This window comes from Gymnoscopelus microlampas (assembly GCF_963454915.1).
Source record: "Gymnoscopelus microlampas genome assembly, chromosome: 12".
Lineage (NCBI taxonomy): Eukaryota > Metazoa > Chordata > Actinopteri > Myctophiformes > Myctophidae > Gymnoscopelus > Gymnoscopelus microlampas.
In genome coordinates, this window is record NC_139949.1 from 23,073,910 (window position 1) to 23,089,286 (window position 15,377).

The 15,377-nt window shown below is 40.8% G+C and overlaps 1 protein-coding gene across 3 annotated transcripts in view; it reads right to left on the reverse strand.

Moving 5' to 3' along the window:
• Nucleotides 1-9,972: 9,972 nt before the first annotated feature.
• Nucleotides 9,973-15,377, reverse strand: part of alcama (activated leukocyte cell adhesion molecule a) — a 74,049-nt gene continuing 68,644 nt past the window's right edge. For 2 of the 3 annotated variants that reach the window (XM_084074900.1, XM_084074898.1), the window contains exons 13-15: nt 14,809-14,841; nt 14,038-14,267; nt 9,973-12,832 (exon numbers count right to left, since the gene is read on the reverse strand). In XM_084074900.1, coding sequence (XP_083931026.1) covers nt 14,071-14,267; nt 14,809-14,841 — 230 coding nt within the window. In that variant the 3' untranslated portion in view covers nt 9,973-12,832; nt 14,038-14,070. Of the gene's footprint in view, nt 12,836-14,037; nt 14,268-14,808; nt 14,842-15,377 lie in introns of all 3 variants that reach the window. The other variant, XM_084074899.1, reaches the window with a different exon arrangement.

Below are 15,377 nucleotides of genomic sequence, written 5' to 3' on the forward strand. Positions count from 1 at the left end.
AAAAAAACATATTGAAAAATGTGGACACATTTTCAAGTAGTACCATCAACAGTAGCAGATCTACAAGCTTGAAACTTGGCACAAAGCAACACGTTTTGAGCTTGTAGATCTGCTACTTTTGCCATTTTTTTAATCCTGAAAAGTAACAGTTTGGGACATTCTATGGTTTCCTCCCGATAGAGACGATATTATAGTTTCATCTTAGCCTTAGATCAAGACTCAGATTTCTTATCGATTTTGATATCGATATTTAGTTTAGATTACTTATTATCCTGCCTGAGTGTTATTTATCTTATGTTACAATTTAGCTCAGTTTAATCTCTATCCTTAGGCTTTTACATTTGTTTTGTTCTAGATATTTCATGAAAAGTATGAAATGTGAAAAGTGCTGTACAAATAAAATGACATTATTATCATTATCCTATCTTTGACATTCTTAACACTCTCCAAAAATAGTGTTTGTTAGTTGGTTCCATGTTAAAGTCTCAAACATCTTGATAAATGTATGTTACTCTAAATATAACGTGTTTATCCCAAAGCCACAGATGTTATCCCACCATACAGACCCTTTATGTTCGGTGATATTCCGCATTATTCGATAAATAAATGTTTCAATCTGGTCTGTCTGAACATCACTGTATATATCATTCAATGGGTGTAAGTGGCGCTGTTGCAGGTGAACACCGGTATTACACCCCATGTAATCCAGGAAATACAATGACGTTCATCCACAGAGGGGATTAAAACACTTCTTTATTAATCTATACTGAACATTAACTGAACACCAACACCCCGTATGTACGGATAACATCTGTGGCTTTAAGATAATCACTTTATATTTACAATGCATACATAAGTATAGACGCACGAGCCTTAAACACAGAACCACAAACTATTTGGTAAAGTGGCTGTTGCAGCAGGTAAATGTCCATGTAAATGTGGAACTAGAACGGCGTTCAGACGCACACGGGACTACGACGCGTCTTTATTAAACTCTACGTAATATTACGGAACACAACAGACCCGTATGGACGGGTAACATCCGTGTCTTTGTGTTTAAACACTTTATATGTTGGATTGGGTTCATTTATGAGGATTTATGATCCGTTTAAAACTACCAACAAACATCAGACTCGATCACCATAAATAATACAATCCCTGACGGGCCGTCTTGATCCAAGACTAAAGTAGATTTATAAACACACATGAACATATGGCAGGGTTAGATCTACAAACCCCCACACAGTGAGTGTTTAAACTTTAGATATAAATCAAACATTACCTTCAGCAGAGCGGCGCGACGTGGTGCAAGCTAAAATGTTTGAAAGCAGACGTAGTGCGCCTGCGTATTTTTTACATACGGTTTAAAGCCCCGCCTACTGGATCCGGTGCGTTGAACACGTTCAAACGAACGTCACATGGACAAACCATTTGCGTTTTCTGACCGGATCTTCATCCTGCAGAGTGAATAGATCCCCACAGACTGCTTTTTACTCATCAACACTAAATCATCTTCACCTGTGCAGAGCAGCGGTGTAAAGTAACTAAGTACATGTACTCCTGTACTTACGTACAATTTTGAGGTATTTGTACTTTATTTGAGTATTTTCAATACGTTTACTTCTACTCCACTACATCTCAGAGGCAAATATTGTACTTTTACTTCACCACAATTACTTGAAAGCTTTAGTTACTAGTTACTTTATAGATGTTTAATATGATTACAAAACATGCATTAACCACTACAGTCCTATGCATACTTAGGCTATTTGAAATCTACAAGCTCACAATGCGTTGTGAGCTTGTGGATCTGCTGTTTTCAAAGCATTTTTACACATTTGGAAACTTGTGAAATGGGATATTCTGCAAAATGAGTACTTTTACTTTCAGCACTTAAGTATATTTTAATGTGAATACTTTTGTACTTTGCATATGTGAATCGTGTATATTTACATATTTGAATAAATTGTCTATTTAAAACCAGTATGTTTTAAAACAAAAAAAAATCGATTCAATTTAAAATACAGCATCACAATCATTTTAACCACTTTATCCATATTTTATACTTTGGCCATTCAAAAATATCAGATCTACAAGCTCACAGCGCGTCACTTCGAGGCGGCGCAGCGAGCTTGTACATCTGATATTTTTAAAAATGTTTGAAACATCTTGAAAATGTTTGGAACATTTTGAATGATGTTGAATTTCTTAACATAACTTTTCTCTTCTGGGGGTCCCTGGCACTAAATATTTTTCAGATGGGGGCCCCTGGGCCAGGGGGTCCCTAGGGGTCCGTGGCCATAAAGCATACGTTAATGTGGGGGTCTCTACTGATTTATAGCATCCATAACTAGACGCGTCGCAATTCTGGGAAATTGCAAAGTGTGGTTGCGCCGACCGTATCACGACTCGAGGGATACGCCGGGAGGAATACCGTCGGAGGCCGTGCGACGTGCCATTCGAATCGGGTGCCGATCGGATCCTGCCTTCGTGATACGTGCCGTTTTGATTTTAGGAAATAGGCCCCTCCCACTAAATAAATAGGCCCCTCCCACAAATGTAACAGACCAATCGTATTGTCACGTCACTCCTGATATCGCTTTTATTTCATTTTGAGAGGACTGATCCCCCCAAAAATCATGTTTTTGCCTCGGTTACATTTTGTGCATTTGTGGCGCCCCCTATGGGTCAAAATGGAAATGCTTTTGGGGATTTGTTGAGTAAACCATCCTCAACATGTGATTCAAATTTGGGATTCACCGGACGTTTCGTTCGTGATTTCTGGCATTTTTGGTAAAACAGGCCCCTCCCACTAACTTTGGAAGCCATTTACGGACGAACGGTAAGGACTATCAAAATGTCGTTTGGATATGTTTATCGCATGGGCCCAGAGATCATGTGTATCGATTTTTGACATAGAAAATTTGGACAAAATATGTGGGAGGAGGAGCTAAAAGTGTGTTTTGATGAAAATTAAAAATGGCGGAAAATCTATCCTGACACAAATGCGTCATGACCCAAGGAATCTAGGGAAAAAATATTTTTAATTTACGACCTACGGTTCAAGAGTTATAGGCCAAAACGTAAAGTGGGCTGTTATAGCGCCACCATGAGGCCGACTGGTGTAATTCTTTTTCCAATAATTTTGGACTAAATCATGAACCACCCCTCCAAGTCTTGAAACTCTAGCCCTTACGGTTTCTGAGAAATAAATACTTGAATGGGAGTTTTTTCATTTTCCCATTAAAGTGGATGGGGACATTTAATGCACTAATAAATCAATATCAATTAAACTATGAAACCAATCTCTTAGCAAAATACAAGCACACGATTCCCGGTGAAGCCGGTCATTTTGACATATGGCACTAAATTGGGAAAAATAAATTGTGGGAGGAGATGCGGTTCAAAATAAACTGTTATGGCCTCGGAGGATAACAATAGTCTGGTTGCCCTGTTAGGGCAACCACACTAATTATAAAAAGTGTGAATGGAGTTTCTAGGTGAAAGCGTTGTTTGAGATGCCAAAACTTTTACGAGTACATTTCTAAACCTATGAAACATTTCAAAGATTTGTTTTCAGGCAAACATTGTTCACAGTAAGATGTAAAGTAAAGTTTGAATGGGGTTTCTAGGTGTAAGTATGTAGGACTAATAGCCTGCCAAAGTTTGTACTTTTTCCCCTAAAATCTATAAAAGCAGTGATTGTCAATGGCAAAATGGACCTCAAAAAAACACTTTCACCTAGAAACTCTTGTCCATTTTGCCTTTGACCATTGTACATATGTCCTAACTTGCCCTAGTTGGCTATAATACAGTCTGACCAGTGTTTTATCTATTTATATTAGCATTTTGTCTTTTGCCTTTTATTTGATTATGGTCTATGCAATGTCATTAATTGTATCTGTATCTGTATATCTTCTCTTTAACCAAATTGACTGCTCTTGCGATCTCTGTGGCCTAGCATATTGGCATATTGACTCGAGTGGCTCCTGTGTGCTCCCTCTACAGTATGTGAGCCAGTCCAGTGTGTTCATGTACATGTGGTTATTGGATTTGTCTATTGGATTGGGTGAGTGTTCAGTTAGTTATGTGTTGGATGGCCCGGGTCCTCTGCAGAGGAATAGACTCGGGTCACATGACTTGGACTCGAGTCACAAATTTGATGTCTTTAGACTCAACTTGACATTGGCTCAGATATAAGCATTATCTTTATTCCTCCACATGCTCCAGTAGCAGCTGGAGGAATAAATAGAATGTGTGTCGGAGCCAAGGGCCTCACATCTTTTACTGTTTGGAGTGCCACTATACAGTAGTTCCACCTCGGTGCTTTTCATTGTTGTTGAGTATTATTTGTTAACTGAGCACCCACGGCCAAGGAAGCAAACAGAGGAAGCGCACCTGCTCACTGTTGTTTTCCTGCATAGTGCAGGACAGTTGTCGAGGTTTTACTTCTGTATGCCGTCGCTCTGTATTGTTGATGCTTCTTATTTTTCTTTTTGTCTTGTATTGCTGTACACAACAGTACTTTTTCTTTTCCTTACTCTTTACCTGTAACTCTGTAACCTTAACTGCTGTGCCGCCTCTGGGCGACTGAATTTCCCCCACGGGATAAATAAAGGCATCTATCTATCTATCTATCTATCTATCTATCTATCTATCTATCTATCTATCTATCTATCTATCTATCTATCTATCTATCTATCTATCTATCTATCTATCTATCTACAGTATCTATCTATCTATCTACCTACCTACCTACCTATCTATCTATCTATCTATCTATCTATCTATCTATCTATCTATCTATCTATCTATCTATCTATCTATCTATCTATCTATCTATCTATCTATCTATCTATCTATCTATCTATCTATCTATCTATCTATCTATCTATCTCCATATCCAGACTATTGAGAGCGAGTCTTAGGACACTCCCATAGACTTCTGTTGTAAACGAAGGATATCCGAGTATTTCACAAAGGTCTCAAATGGTTCAGATATAATGTTGTTTCATAAGCTGGTCCACCTGGCTTTCACTGACTACAATGCATTCCATCAAACTTCCTGCTCCAGTTTGCCTCCCAGTGAGACGAATCTGCCAGCTGGAGTTGCTGGACAGAGAAAACGACGTAGATGACTGTACCTTCTTTTCTGAAATACCTTGACTACAGTCGCCTACAGACAGTTTCCAGCCACAAGGGTGTAAGTCGGAGTCGGACTACACCATATTTAGTTCAGCCTCTACCAGCACCTCCACAGTGAAAGGCACGTGGTGAGACGTGACACTCCCACAATAACTTTAGAAGGTTATATAAACACCATCTAACAGCACTAATATTTACCGACACAATACAAATCACTATTTAGCCAATACCGGTTAAAACAAATGCATAATGAACTAAAGAGATACCAGAACAAAAGCTAAACTAACAAAAACCCTCCAACCACACCCTTCGCTCTCTCTTCCGTCACCACTTGGTCACTAAGGTAAATAGGGGCTGTTGCTGCATTCTCATGTGTGAACTCCATGAACACACACCTCCCAGAAGTAAACCTCAAAAAGCATGATTAGTAGGGCTTCTCCAAAATAAAACCACAATGTAACCAATATGAACTGACTGTATTCGCCTGTTTTTGTCAAACTTCACACAACAGTCAACATGCATGTGTCTGTTTTCACCTTAGCAAGGGGGATGTTCTCTTCTCACCCGTGGCTGGGAGTGGCTTTGGAAAGGGAAGTGCGGTTGCACAATGCATGCTGGTAATTCAAGTAATACACTATACAGTGGAAAGCAATCCAAAGGAACACATAATTTGAAATATTAATACTCTTTCTCAGTCTCAGCCTAGCCTCCCAGCATGTTGACAGACACTTAATTCCCCAGATCCAATTAGTTTGAACCAATCAAGACCTTTTTTTGGGCCAGTGCCCCTACATTATACTATCCAATAGCCCCCAAACACCCAAAACGTAAGCTTTATTGTTAATTGATCTCTTCAATTAGCAAATATCAGATTTTACATTTAACTGGACTGTTAGTATGTGATTATTAGGGAATTAATAGCCTACTTCCCAGGGAGAGAAAAGACTGTTGCGATAGAATTGTATATGGGTGTCACATCAGGCCCCTCTCACAGCACTGAATGACGTGGATGTCATGGCCCTGTCACAGGCCCTGTCATGTTACCATGTTACCATGGTACCATCAGGCGGCATGGATCCTGTTTTGAAAATGAAGCCGAAGAGCTTTAAACCCTGCAATTTTCCTTAATGAAGAGGGTGATGCTATTTCCCTCCAGCTCTCACTGGATCGGTTCGCAGTCGAGTGCGCAGCAGTTTGGGAGCAGATTGCAATGCATTTATACTTGGCCTTATAAGTAATTATAAAATGTTTTATAATTTGTTATGGCTATTGTTATAAAGCATTATGAGTATTTATAAGTGCTTATAACTATAAGTATACAGTGTAATCAGATTATAATGCATTATAAGTATGTCTATAATGCATTATAGACATGGGATGCATAGCAAGTGTTACCATGATGGGTATACATTTTATATCTCTGCTGTCCGGCAGGAACCAGCTAACTCCAAAATGTTCATTTTTCAGGAAATTTGTTCATCATTGATAAAAACAGCTGAATGGACCTCCAAGCTCTCAATGGGGTTGGAGGTCAAAAGGGGGTGGAGCCTGGAGCCAGCAAAACCAGCAGAAAGTTTGAGGATCCAATGGAGTTAGCTGGTTTTGTCAGAAGCGCTTTTTAATGCTTTTCATTGGTTCAATATTGTTTTTACCAACACACAGACGTAAAGGGTGTTCAATGGCCGTGATTTATGGAAAAAAAAGCAAAAGTCAGAATGGAGTCAAAATGGAGTTAGTTGGTTTCTGCCGGACATTATTACTCTGTGGTTAAAATTGTGTTACATTTGGCAAAGTGTGCAATATGACTTGTAAGCACCCTTAACTAAATGTTTAGGGCTTGGAACTTTAGTGCAAAGACTTTAGACTTACTTGTGACTTTAAAAACCATGACTTGGTCCCACCTCTGGCTCATCTGTACTTCTAAAGAAGTGTAAGGGTAATATTCACCCCAGGCCTGTACAGAGTACAGACTGGCGTCAGCAATATTTGGCCCCTGGAGAACAAGATTACACCCAAGGCAGCATCACAAATGACATGTCCTGACTTTTATTAAACACGCACAGAGAATATATACCTTTGCACAAGCCACATTATGTGGCCAGCAGATATTTGAGTCATAAATCTGATACTGTAGTATGCAAGATGGGATATGAATAGGAATAGACAGAAAACATGATGTTCTAGCAAGCAGCTGACAGTTGTTCTTCAACAGTGACATCGTGTATACTTGGGCCTACAGTTTCTTGATAAAGGAGAGCACATGGAGAGCTAGGAGGAGAGCTAAAAATACATATATGGGAAAAGGTTATTGTTAGTGCCTGGGGGGTATAGCCACTGAAAGATCAACACTTACTGTATTGTAAACAACAGCTAAATACAATAAAGTGCCATTATTTTATGTTTTAAGCTACAAAGTGGCTTTTGGCCCGAGGGTAGCGGAAAGGCCATGCATGGGTCATCAGAATCGAGTATAGAGGCCAGTCTGGGGAGCATGAAGGTAAAACATGGCATTCCAGTTAAAATGTCCTTTGTTATGTCATTTATTCAGTGATATGTAAAAGTGCCCATAGAGGAGACAAACATTTCAGTCAGGAGAATGGGCATTTTGGTAGGAAGGCATGTACTGCACTGTACAGCATATAGAGGTAGATAACTCATTGGCCGCTGCTGTTCATTGGAGCGATGTGTTTAATACAATAAATTGGGGTTTCACACCAAAACACCTTATCTTATTTAGACAGTAACAGTAATGGTTATAAAACAGGAAGAAAAACGTTTTAATCTCAGGCACTTATATACAACTCAAGCATATTTCTTGCAGTGGAGTTATGGCAAGCTGCCCTACACACTATGGGGGCGGCATTGACGGTGTGGCCCAGTGGCCAATGAGGCATCTGCCTATTTTTGTCTATGCTGCACAGTATATAGAAGATATTAACACCAGCTGGAGAAATTCTGGCTTAAACCATACCTGCCAACTCTCCTGTTTTCACCAGGAGACCCCTGAAACTCCTGTTCTTCCATTTCTCCTATTTAGGGGGATTCCACCCTTTTTGTGTGACCCCTCACTGATATGCAGCCACGGCCATTCATGTTAATTTGCTAGTTCCTTGAGTTTTTGATATAAATCATAATGGCAGTATTTGATTGTTCTTTTTGTTGGAAGGTGTGAGTGGGCTCTCTCTCTCTCTCTCTCTCTCTCTCTCTCTCTGATTCTGGCACACACACACTTTCTGAGAGAATGGGAATGTTACTCTTTTACTGTGGCTTTATGTATATTATGTCTGGATAAACTCCAGACATAATGGAGCCTTTTGCAAAGGCTAAAATGTAATTTAGATAGCATGTTATGTAAACAGATGCCAGGTCATTTGTAGACCAGCCGCCTATTACACGAAAGGAGAATTAAATAAACCTGGATTTAAGTCAAATCCAGGTTTGACAAAGTCTGGTCCGTACAGCCTGATTTATTCCGTTCCATGAACACCAAGCCAGGCTGAAAAGGAGCGACTTTGTCGAGCTAGACCTTGTCAAGCCAGGCTGTGTCGAGCCAGGATGGTAAAACCAGGCTTCACGTATTCCTAAAAAAAAAGACCATGAAAGTCGATAACAGAATCCTTGAACTTACTTGGACCCCCAGCGTGGTCAAGAGCCCCGCCTGGGAAAAAATCTCCTGATATCGGACGGTCTGAGGTTGGCAGGTATGCTTGAACGAGTGAGGGAGTAACTAAAGGGGATATTAAGGAAGTTACACTGCAACACCACTAGGTGGCACATCCATCAATCAAATAGAATAGAGAAATTAAGACATCAGTCATTCTACATCACATCAACCACCCACAGTAACAAATATATACATTCATATACATTAAAGCCTGTATAGGCCAAATAAAGACAACCATAGATAGTGACGTGGCATTATATGCCGACAATCTGCAAAAAGCTTAGCATCAATATTAAGCCTTATTAGACTCAACTAATGGACTCAACTAATCCAGTGCCCATTTAGTGGCACAGATGAAAGTCAACAGACTGAACTGTTTGCCGCTTCCTTTGCTTCCCTTCTTTAGGCACTTTTGCACAGTCACTGCATACCTAAATGAAGTTGTTGCTTTATATTTTAGTCTCTCGGGAGCCAGTCTATATTTAACATTTCACACTAACAAGCCACCCTGAAGCATGCAAAAAAATAAGGGAGTGGATATTCAGCCTCAAACCCATTTGATTGATCAAAATGTTTATAGCTTGCATCTGGTTTGAGTTTAGGCAGGGGTTTGGTGTGGTTTAATCACTTATATTTAAGGTTAGGTGCCGTTAGCATGGGAAGGCATTGGTTTGGTGTGGTTAAGGATTGGTGAGGGCGTTCACCATGCACTGCTCTGAGTGGAGTGTTTCCAAGCACAGTCACGATTTCCCCCTATCAATTACTCACCCCAGGAAGCCTAGAATTCATGGAGATGTTTGATTTCGTTTTTGTCGCATGCCTGATCCTATACTCCAATATTTTATTAATTGAAGTAAATAGGATGCCAAGGCAAAACTATATAACATGAATTCCAAAAGAACTCTCAGTGTAAATCACTGGGAGGACTACTACTGTCCATGTTATAAGAGATTGTTTTAAATATGGTATTGCTCTTGTTAAGCTTGGCCTCCTATTTACCTCAATTTATAATTGGAATATTGCATCAAGGATGCGACAAGGGGAAAAAAAACTATCTGCATGAATTCAAGGCTTCATGGAGTGAGTAGGAAAAGTTGAAATACCCCTTAAAGTGTAGTATTTAGATACAAAAAAAACAAGGAGACTATACAAGATGTTTCAATGAGAATGTTTTTTCAAAATGTACACTTTATTGTCAACAACAGTACAAAAACAAAAGTTCTGTATTTACAGTAGTACTATGGCCTTCTCGTCTTACGCTCTTTGGTTTCACTGCTGACCTGATTATTTGAAAAGGAACAAAAGGCATGAGAACACAATGGACCAGGCAGACAGAGATGCCCACCTCATGCTTGTATGCCATTCTATTTTTTTTTTTTTTTTTTTATTAACCATTCCACAGTACAATGCATCGGACAGTCATCCTCCTCCCACGGCCATCAGTGGAGCCAAGATGGAAAAGGGCAATACCTTACAGGACTCTAGGTGGGGACACAAGCTGTCTACTACATCAGTGGTTCTCAAATACGGCAGAAGAACAGTCCAGAAGGAACTCTGCTTACACAGTACACTCGCACAGTAAAATTGTCTCTGTTCCTGTAACGCTGAAGGTGTACAAACTCAACTGGTTCCATTAGTACACTCTCACTAACCATTTGGTTCCTAACTACTAGCAATCATTTAGCTGGGGGCCCCCTGGAGCCCCCGCAAGGACCCCTGGGGGTCCCCGGACCCGATTTTGAGAACCACTGTACTAGGACATACCACGTAATTGAACTAGTATTATCATAAATAATAGTGTTGGGAGGGAGCCGATTTCAGTTACTGTAACTGTAACAGTTACTGTAACTGTGGACAGCCGTCGTGTCTGCCATCAGACTAAAACATTGTGATCATAAATCTGTTCCAAGAAGATTTCAAATATTCATTGTCAACTTTGCATCTCGAGGATCGACCCCCTGCCATATAAAGCTGTGTGCACTTCTGGGCTACCAACGGAACACGTGTAAATCCTGTCTAATCTGTTCCCAGTGCGTTTTCTTTGGTGGGACATCGGGGCATTGCACGGCAAGGGGAACAGACAGGACAGAATAATCCATAATGCCTAATTTATGCTCCATCGTATGATGATGTCGCGTGCCGAACATAGCAGATCTACATGCTCACAACGCATCGTGGATGCAATGCGTTGTGGGCATGTAGATCTGCTACTTTCTGTGCACCAGAGGGCTGCCATCCATATGCAGATAGCCTCATTTCGCCAATCACAGTCGCTGTCTTCAACATGACTGATGGCTAATTTATACTTCGTTGTACGACTAATAGTAACCTATTTTTAAATGTTCCGTTGAAAATCTGTCATTTCTGCCCGCGACATTCATACGACAAAGTTTAAATTGGGCTTTATCCTTCAGACCATTTTAACAAAACAAAAATATATATAATACAGCAAAGAACACACAGACACTGTATCGCCTTATTCACCCCCATGTAACTCTCCTACCATACAGTACCTTTTCAATACTTAGATGATGCCTTTCAACAAGGCTGTAAAATAAAAAATAAAATAAAAAAGATCATCTAGCATGCTGTAGGACAGCTATCCTGGTAGGATTCACTCAGAATATAAATATAATAAAAAACACAAAGATTTAGGACATTCAGACCCCGGTACATTTGGAGTAGAGGTACTCCGAGGAAGAAAGAATAAACATCTACTCTTAAGCCCAATTTATACTCGTAGCATGATGGTGTCGCGAGCCGCGAGCAAGCGACACCGCCATGCAATGGTGTATAAATATGACGCTTTGACTGAGTGGTCTTAACCTATAAAGGATGGCATAACAGGAGAGGAACACTAGAACAAACAATGTAGGAAGGTGAAGGCAATTATGTCGTTTTTAAAACTAGCTTAACTTCAGATGCACAAATCACACACAGTGTCTTAGCCCAAGGGTATCAAAGTTGTATACAAGACATGGGAGATATGGCCGCACATTCATTACTAACTGCAAATACTTTTTTCTTTTTCTTTTTGCACATTCCTGATAACTGCTTGCCTTTTTCACATCCAATAGATTTAGAGCCTAAATCAAGCAAAAAGGAAACCCTTGGGAAAGGAAGAAACTGACAGTTAAAGTTTAATGAAGAACTGTAGTGAATTATACTTAAAGTGGAAAGAACTACTATGATTTACAGACAGAATCAAGTGAGTGGGTGTACTGCAATGCGCTGTCAGTTTAAAATCTACATCTACACAACTGCTTTTTTTGCGGAAACATGACACGGTTGTTTTTTGAATCAAGGACAGTTACGGATCACAGTTACAGTATGCTGCTTGTTTAGAATTGTATGTGTCATGCATTACAAAAAAACTTTTGTGGTCTAAAACTATCCCCCGTAGGCATTTTGCCATACTCAAAGAAACTCAAGAAAATAATAACAGGGGTTTTGATGGTACAGTACACAGGTTATCAACAACTTGTATAATCATTCCTCACAGCCTGGAAGTCGCTAACTTGGGAGGGTGTTACTGGCTGCAGAAACAGCAATGAAGTGTCTTTTTCTCTGAGCACAGCCAAATGAAGGCTATTCCACACAGCGCATTAAAATCAGCATGCTCGTCCATGGGCACACGCATGAATTGTTACACAGACCTTAAAAAAGTGTACAATTGACATTCTTGCAGGGAAAATGAAGAACTGAACGAAACAAAACAAAACAAAACAAAACAAAACAAAACAAAACAAACACGTACGAAGAGCCAAATCCCTCCACATGGCCTCACAGATTGACTCAAACCAAAGAAAATGAAACAAAACCAGAGAGCATTCACCAGGAACACAAAACATAAAATGACACAATAGCATGAGGCAGCCACAGTGCAGCCTACACATCAGCTGTAGGCACATCCTGTTACAACATTACTCTGTGATTGTGTGCTGCTCACGTGGAGCCTGATGGAAGTTGTCAGCAGTCGTTTGGGAGTCTTCATTTTTGGCGTGTCAAGGCCTCTTTCAACTGCTTCTATGCCAAAAGAAAAGAAGAAAAAAAAATCTCGCATTAACGTTGTTGTGATTGTTTAGGAGTTTAGGAACTCTTGTCGGTCGGTCTGTTTACCGTAATGACCTTGTATCTTCAGTTAAAAATTTCAAAGCATCCTAATATCTTACAATTTCCCCGCCAGCCACAGAAAAAGTTAGAACTGTGTGTGTGTGTGTGTGTGTCTGTGTGTGTCTGTGTCTGTCTGTGTGTGTGTGTGTGTGTGTGTGTGTGCTTGTGCGTGTGCGTGCGATTTTTCGATTTGTAAAGGGAACCATTATAAACCCTCTGAATACTTACGTATAACAAATAGCCAAAATAGCACATTGTGACGCTTTGTGAGCATGTAGATAGGCAAACAAATGTTTTTACATGTTGACGAATTTGCCCAAATTAGGAATGCCAGGGTTAATGTGGTTAAAGGACCACAGCCCCCATTTTCAACCTATCTCCATAATTGGTCCTCCTCACTAATGCTCATTATAAGAGGGCACCATTTGTGTCTCAGAGGAGGGCTGTGGGCAGATCAGAAACTTGCCTACCAGTGACATCATTGGTAGGCAGGTTTGGTCATTTAAAAAAATACGTTTTAATTGATATTCTATTTGAGCACGCAAACTTTCCAGGAGGAGAATCCCCATCGATGATGACATTGGTGGCACTGGGCCGGGTTCTGAACCGTCCATAGACTAGACCGCCAATCAGACACAGAGCGAGTAGACAGAACTGTCTACCATCTTATAATGAGCATTAGTAAGGACATGAAGATAAGGTTGAAAATGGGTTAACCACTTAAACAACCCCATCTGGGTAACTGGAGTCCCTCAGGGCTCAATACTAGTATGTGTTATGTTATTGTGGGGAAAGCTTTAGCTGAAAATAGCCCATCGACTTTTCCCACAACACCGACGCTGGGGTTTAAGTGGTTTCCCAAAAGGAAATGCATGTCTTTAATTCTGTTTGACCAGAAGCAGGGATAAAACATATCCCCACCGACCATAAATATGAATGACCACAGAGGGGTATCAAAAGGATTCCCCCTCCCATCCCGCCCAGCAAATCCAACCCTGGTGTGTGCACAGCGTGTGTGCGTGTGTGTGTGTGTGTGTGTGTGTGTGTGTGTGTGTGTGCGTGTGTGTGTGTGTGTGTGCGTGCGTGCGTGCGTTTCTCTTCATCACTCCCCGTACCTTTTTCATCCCCAAGTACAGCACAGCTGCCTTTTAAACGGTGTGGTTGTTCTCCTCTAGCTTTTTGCTCTCTTCAGATGTGCCCGTCTCCTTCTCGCCGGTCTTCCAGGTTCCTTGTCTTCTCTTCATGTAGAGCCAGTAGACCAGCGCCACAACCGCTGCAGCGATGATCAGCCCCACCACGATGCCAACTATGAGCTTGGCCTGGTCCCCACTGTCATCCGAGGACCCTGTAACACAACAATACCGAGCTCATTCACTGAGACAACAATAGATATACGCGCACATACACACGCACGTGCCTGAGTGCACACTCTCTCACTCACACACACGCACACACACACACACACACACACACACACACACACACACACACGCACACACACACGCACACACCCGCACTCACACACACACACACACACACACACACACACACACACACACACACACACACACACACACACACACACACACACACAGAGCGATGCTTTGAGAGCTCCCTTGTATGATAAACCAGTCTTTAGAAATCTATGTGGATGGCAAAGCCAGGATGAGATTAAAAGCTCCCATGGAAGGGCAGTATTGTCTTCCATGTCAGGAGATGTGGGCATGTGGGCTGGGTGGTGTACAGGATTGGAATGTGATGATTATGAATGCAACTCCCTGCGGTACACTTCCTAATACATAGCCGTTATCTCACTCCGAGGCCCTCGACATTCTAGAGAGCAAATAAATAAAAAAATAATTCTCAAATGAAAAACAAAATCTTACCTTCCCTTGCGCCCTTCGGCTCTTCCTTAAATACTGAAATTAAACATAACAAAAATTAGAAGGAATAGAAAATAAACTGGAATGGAAGTACTGCAACATTAGCCCGCGTTCAAAGTAAAGCAGAAAGCCAGCCGGTGCTAATCAATTCTCAAGAACAGCGGGGAAAGCCTAGTCGTTCACAGCCTCTCAGAATCTAATCAAACCAAATCATGTTTTCTGGTCGTGCCTCTCAACATGCACGGTCAAAGTCAGCAACGGGGAAGCACATCAATACTCTCAGAGCAATACTCTTACTGTGCTTTCAGAGCATGTTTCAATATGCAGTGACATTTTTGGGAAATAAAAACAATTTGAATGCACTTTTCATGAACAGACATTCTTAACCCATTCAATCCGGGAACGCATCTCTGTCATTTTAGATTTCTTTCTGGCTTTGTGAAGTTTTGTGCAAATCTTGGAATATATCCACAAGTTTCAAAGGCATGGTGGGCATCACTTCCTGTCGAATTGATCAGGTATCAGGGATCAAATCGACAGGAAGTGATGCCCACCATGCCCTAGGAAACTTG